General features: G+C 41.2%; 1 protein-coding gene across 1 annotated transcript in view; it reads right to left on the minus strand.

Moving 5' to 3' along the window:
* Positions 1–6327, minus strand: part of nrcama (neuronal cell adhesion molecule a) — a 29763-nt gene that overhangs the window by 18866 nt on the left and 4570 nt on the right. Inside the window, exons 8-13 of the mRNA XM_062517452.1 lie at positions 5986–6110; positions 3591–3692; positions 2507–2704; positions 1714–1784; positions 892–1117; positions 249–364 (exon numbers count right to left, since the gene is read on the minus strand). Of these exons, the coding sequence (XP_062373436.1) occupies positions 249–364; positions 892–1117; positions 1714–1784; positions 2507–2704; positions 3591–3692; positions 5986–6110 (838 nt within the window). The remainder of the gene's footprint in view (positions 1–248; positions 365–891; positions 1118–1713; positions 1785–2506; positions 2705–3590; positions 3693–5985; positions 6111–6327) is intronic.

Genomic DNA, 6327 nt, shown 5'->3' on the forward strand with positions numbered 1-6327 from the left:
TCAATTCAATTCAATTCAATTCAATTCAATTCATTTCAATTCAGTTTAAGTTTACTTCAGTTCAATGTAGTTCAATGTATATTTATATAAGGCTTCAGAGGTTCAGGGAAGTATGGGATGTTTTTGGTTCTAAAGTGCTGCCTTTTTTCACCCAAAACATCGATTCCAAGACAAACTCCAAAAAAACTCCTGTAATAAACATGTATGTACAGTATATGTTATAAAAAAACTCCTCCTAAGTCAGATACCTTATAGCCTTGTAGTTTTCCATGGACTGTTGCCATGGGAACAGGCTCCCAGGTGACCTCTGCGATGGTGTCATTTCCTGCCTCGACCTTCACACTGGCCGGAGCTGCTGAGGGCACTGGGGGTGAAACAAACAGCCAGACAGAGTGATGCTCAGACTGCAAACATATCCAACACATCCATACTCGTCTACCCTTTCTGGATCCACTCTTCCATACTCTTTTTGGATTCCCAAGTTTTTTTACTGTTTTACTGTTGACATCAGAGGCAAGACAGCCGATGAAACAGAAGAGCAGTTTTTTTTCAGGCACTTCCTACAACTGCCCTCTATTGGAAAAAAAAAAATACTGTAACCACCACACCAAATAAAATACTGTAACTGTAATAGTTTTGTAAAGTTACAGAAGTTACACAAGTGTCATAAAATGTTGACAAGCACCCTAATAACACTGAAAACTCACAAACGGATACTATAGATACTCGTATGTGTGTGTGTCTGTGTGTGTGTGTGTGTGTGTGTGTGTGTCTGTGTGTGTGTTCTTCACATAATGTATCTTTAGGCGAAGGGGTTTACTAAATGATTACATTTAAACACTGAACTGGGGTAGTTTTGCACAATTTGTGCGATTTGTGCCCTCCACTCACAGTCTTCGCCGGAGTATCCCACCGCCACCTCGGGCTCGGGCGCCATCCCAAAGTGGTTCTTGGCCTGGACCTTGATCTCGAAAGGCACGAAGGTGGGCGTCTCGGGCACCACGTACTGCGAGGCGTTTTCCACGGTGACGGTAGCCCATTCCTGGTCCAGATCCTTCTGCCTCCAGCTCACCACGTACTGCAGGTCCGGACCGTTGGACTGGTAACCCGTCAGAGGCTGGTATCCGCGGGAGAACCAGGAAGGAGATCATAGTTTGTTATTTATTTATTTATTTTAAGGTTTATTTGACACAGAAATGTGCATTACATCGATCAAAATCATAGCCTGGTCCTACCAGACTCTTGCACATTTCATAATGTAATGCCAAGCGTTAACTTCCTTGAAGGCAGGTACTCTGTTGATGATTAAAACTAGTGGATCTGCCCAGAGTCACTCTGGACATTACAAATCGCCAATGTTTGGTCGTGAAATATGTCAAGCTAAAACTAGTGCACAACCTCAACGTCATCGCTCTCAGCCACTTCCTCTGTTCACTAATTGGACAGGTAAAGTTTGGCCGGAGAAAACCGCAAACCTAGACAATGTACTAATTGGAAATGATTATTGAGCAGAAGTACGTAGGAAGGCGGAGCCAGGCTATCAAATTCTTCAAATTGAATGGTTATAAGACTTATTTCAGGTTGAACGCTGGCTGTTTCGCTTCCCCCTAGCACCTGTGAGCAGGAAAAACCACGCTTGCCAGTTTGTGCCAATGGGTCGGTGGCACTGACTAACAGAAAGTCTACATATATACTGAGTCTGAAATACCGTACCTTCCATGATATAACTAGATTCTTGGGGTCTGTTCCAGAACCTTGAACATCTGATGGATTGTCTTCTGGCTCTGTGAAAGTATACATTTTCTAGTTACTTCCCTTTGGTTGTTAAAAGCAATTCTTTGGTCATCTAAAAGCAATAACAACACAAGCAAACATTACACACATAAAACAGGGCTTAATTGTACGATTAAGAAAGATGTCAGAAGATTTGTAAACAAAATTACGCTGATATTTAAAAGTTATCGCTACTTGCCGGCCATCTGCTATCAACAAACAGGTCAATTAAAAATGCAGCACCTTTACAGAACCTCATCAAGTTTGCCGAGGTTAAGGTTCAAAGGTGTTATCAGAGTTGTAGAAAGTCGCTCTTCTACAGCCCACTCTACAGGAACTACAGGAAGATGCTTTACCCTGCCAAGGTTTCATTCACCTGAGACCAAGGAACCCGGATATGCGGCAATTGTGAAATGGGCCACTACAACTTTGCCATGGTGTCCACGACCATGGCAACCTCGACAGGGACAAGAAGGAGGTAGTCATTCCCCGCCCCTCCGGACAATTGCTCTCATTAATGCACTTATTCCTACTGTACTCTACCTTTTTAAATTTCCATTACTCTTTTTCATTTTTCATTATCCTTACTGTACTCTACCCTTTTAAAGTGTTCCTAGAATTGTAGTTAGAATTGCTTTAAAAAACAAAGTCACTTTGGTTAAAAAAAAAAACGTCAGCCAAATGTAATGTAATGTAAAGCAATGTAATGCCAAGAAAAAGGGCGGCTTCTTACTGTCTGGATTGGTCCGGTACTGCTCCGAAGATGCACTGGGATCACTGTAGCCCACGTCATTCAGCGCCAGCACCCTGAAGGAGTAGTACACGTACGGAGACAGGTCCAACCGGGCCGAGGTCTTGGTGCCGGGGACCTCCGTCATGTTGACCCACACGCCCCTCTCATGCAGGGAGTCTTCAAACTGGATGAGGAACTCTGAGGGAGAAGGAAGACACAGTGAAGGACACTTTTAAAGATTTTCCTAAAAAAATTAGGTGGAAATTGTTGCAACAATTATTTTGCGTGATAAAATAGGGTCAGTAATTTTTTACAGTGCAGGGTTAGAAAAGCTAAAATCGGCAAAGGCTGAGCTTTCAGGATATGCAATGCATTGTATACAATGAAGTAGAGGCTTTATTAAAGGGGATATTAATGAGTGGTTTATAGTGCTGTGTATATTAGTTTAGTTAATTTCAACATAAACAGATCAATATAAACCATGAAGTGCTGCAGAGTGAGAAGGCGTACATTACATACTGTAATTGCTCACAGTTTTAGCTTACAGACATATTGGCATACTCTGGCACCCTGCATTTGCAATTGAACTTTTCAGCATGCATTATTTGGGCTTAGCTGTTGGTTTTCTACTCACCCTATGCATGGTATTAAACATGGATTATTATCACTAGTGAACAATATTAACATGAATGCATGAATGACACTGCATCTATAACATTAAATGAATAACTGAATGTTAAATGTATGAATGAAAAACACACTGAATGGATTAATTAATGAATGAATGAGTGAATGAATTAATTAATGGACAGATGAGTGTATGTATGGATGAATGATGAATGATAAACTGAGTGGATGGATGTGTGTATGTATGTATGGATGAATGAGTGAATGAATGAACGAATGAATGAATGAATTAACTAATCAATGGACAGATGTATGTATGTATGTATGAATGAATGAATGAATGAATGAATGAATGAATGAATGAATGAATGAATGAATGGTAAACTGAGTGGATGGATGTGTGTATGTATGAATGAATGAATGAATGAATAGCGAGGCAGATGGATGGATGACATACTCTGGGTGGGGCTGTTGTGTTCATCTCCAGGGATCCAGGTGAGCTGGACACTCCTCGCCAGTTGGTCCGTGAGCTCCAGGTCAATAGGTGGACTTGGTCTGTCTGTTGAACGAGAGAGAGTCTTACCATTCCCAAAATGACAGGGCAAGACCACAGCAGTTGATATGGGATACTGATTGCTTGAGGGGAGGGGAACAGGCATGCATCAGTATGGGAATGTACAGCCTGTTGGATGAACAGGGAGTCAGATAAGCAATCACCAAATCATGCTGGATGGAAATTAGTCACAAAAAATACTGAAATAGAAATAAAGCTTATAAATAAATAATAATTAGACCAGTTTCCTGTGCATGGATTACAGGGGAAATATCCAGTGTTAAATGGGTATACTGCAGATATGGGTTAGATATGTAAAGTATGACCACAAACTAGAGTCATGGATGAGGAAAGAACCTAAAACCCCCATTCACTTTTTCAATTAGGGCTAGGATCCATGTCTCATGACAGTGCTATGTGTTCTTGACAGTGTCATGTCACTCTTATGTAAATACCTTAAGTGTTCCTAAAATAAATCTTTTAGACTCTAGGATAAGGCTTAATCCATGTACGGGACACTATCAAATACTCTTGTGAAACTGTTATTGTGAGTCTTAACCGTTCACATTTTGAAAAAGGTAACCATGACAACAACAAAGGAAAATAAAACAGAACAACGATAATACACAAGCACAATGTGTTAATAAATAAACAAATAACAAAAAGTCAGGGAGAAGGAAACATCCCAAATCAAAACATAAATCCAGTGGAGGGGTGGAGGGGTCATGGCAGATGGCAACAGAACTCTGAGGGATGCCACACGGGCTTTACCGTAAACGATGGGCGGAGTGGGTGTGGCCTCTGGAGGGCGGGGCAGAAGTGAGGTAGGAGGAGTTATTAGCGAAAAGAATACGGACATCATTGTGATAATGTCGAAGCCTCCATTATTACCAAATGAACTCCAGATCTTGAAATTCGCCTTGGGGATTAATAAAGTATCTATCTATCTACTGTATCTATCTATCTAGATCTCTGTATTGCACTGAATATTGATAAAGTCTTACCAAAGCTAATCAAGTAACATGAACTCAGTAACTAATATGAGCAAGGTCCTACTGTAAGTACAAACATTGGTGAATCAGCTCAGCGTTCCTATACGCCACACAATAGCTTCAGTTCATGCATGAGTCACTTTAAACTAAGCATTGTGTATAAGCAAGTCACACTCAAACACACTAAAACAGAGTTATCTTCTCAGGTGATTAAGTCAGATCAGTAATACTACACTCCTACACTAGATCAGGTACAGCAAGATCAGGAGGCTGTTACGCTGACATTTCCGTAAATACAGAGCTTTTTGTTTACATTACATAAACCGTACTAAACAGGTACATTTGCACTTACATTTACACTTATATTAATTTTGCTGACAATTTAATCCAAAGCGATTTAAAAGTCAACAAACAAAAACAAACAAATGAAGCAACAGATGGCCAGTGCTAAGGAGAAGCTCATCTGTGGGGAAGGCACTCGACAACCACGCCTCACATGCCCAGCAATGGGTGCGTCTCATTCCTCTTTTTATCTGTCCTCCCTTCCTTCCTCGGTCCTCGTTCCCACTGATCTAGATAAAGAATGATGGGGCGGCAACAATAGGGCAGTCCATCCAGTTTTGTTTATAAATGAGTGGGAACGAGCCTGAAGGGCCGAGCATCGAGAGTAGAGGAGGGATGTTGAGAGAGTCCCATAGTATCCATAACATCACCCTGAAGGCTACCATGCTGCTGTTAACAGAAGGTGGCTATGTACAAGGGCTCGACATTAATGGCTGTCCGGTTGCCCTGGGCGTCCACACTGTTACAAGTGGCAAACAGATTTGGTTGGCTTTGACAACCAAAACCTTATAAGAAAAAGTTAACAATATGCACAGATACACACATACTGACCACAGAGTGAGAACATGTACGGTACCTATAGTGTACAGTATACGACAGTAAGCTCACCTGTCAACTAGAGCAATTACACCGATCAACTACAGTGACTATACAGTAATTTCTGGCATATACAGTACATACACAAAACCATATTAATACCATATTAACTGCCCCCCTATTAACTTCAAAGCTGAAGAATTTTTGCAAAATCAATGTAATTGTCGGGAAATTACGGTAGCTACCTACTACAGTGAATAGACATACTGACTAAAGTGAGTAAATCATGAGTACTGTATATACCTATCGACTACAGTGAGTAAATGGTGAGTACGCCTATTGACTACAGTGAGTAAATCTTGAGTACACCTACCAACTATGATGAGTACACTGTGAGTAAATGGTGAGTAAACGGTGAGTTCACCTACCCACTACGGTGAGCGTGGCGCTGGCTGAGTCCTGGTCCAGGGTGGTGTTCATGATGCAGGTGTACTGGCCCTCGTCGGTCTCCGTCACGTCATGGATGGTCAAGGTGTCTGCGCCAATCACAAACCTACTCGCAGGACGGGAAAATGTCAAACACATTTTTTTTTTTTTTTCAATTTTTTTTCAATCTTTTATTTAAAATCAACACACACACACACACACACACACACACACACACACACACACACACACACACACACACACACACACACACACACACACACACACACACACACACACACACACACACACACAAATACACAAAGTATAATGTGTATATTTTA

This window comes from Sardina pilchardus, chromosome 17 (assembly GCF_963854185.1).
Source record: "Sardina pilchardus chromosome 17, fSarPil1.1, whole genome shotgun sequence".
Lineage (NCBI taxonomy): Eukaryota > Metazoa > Chordata > Actinopteri > Clupeiformes > Clupeidae > Sardina > Sardina pilchardus.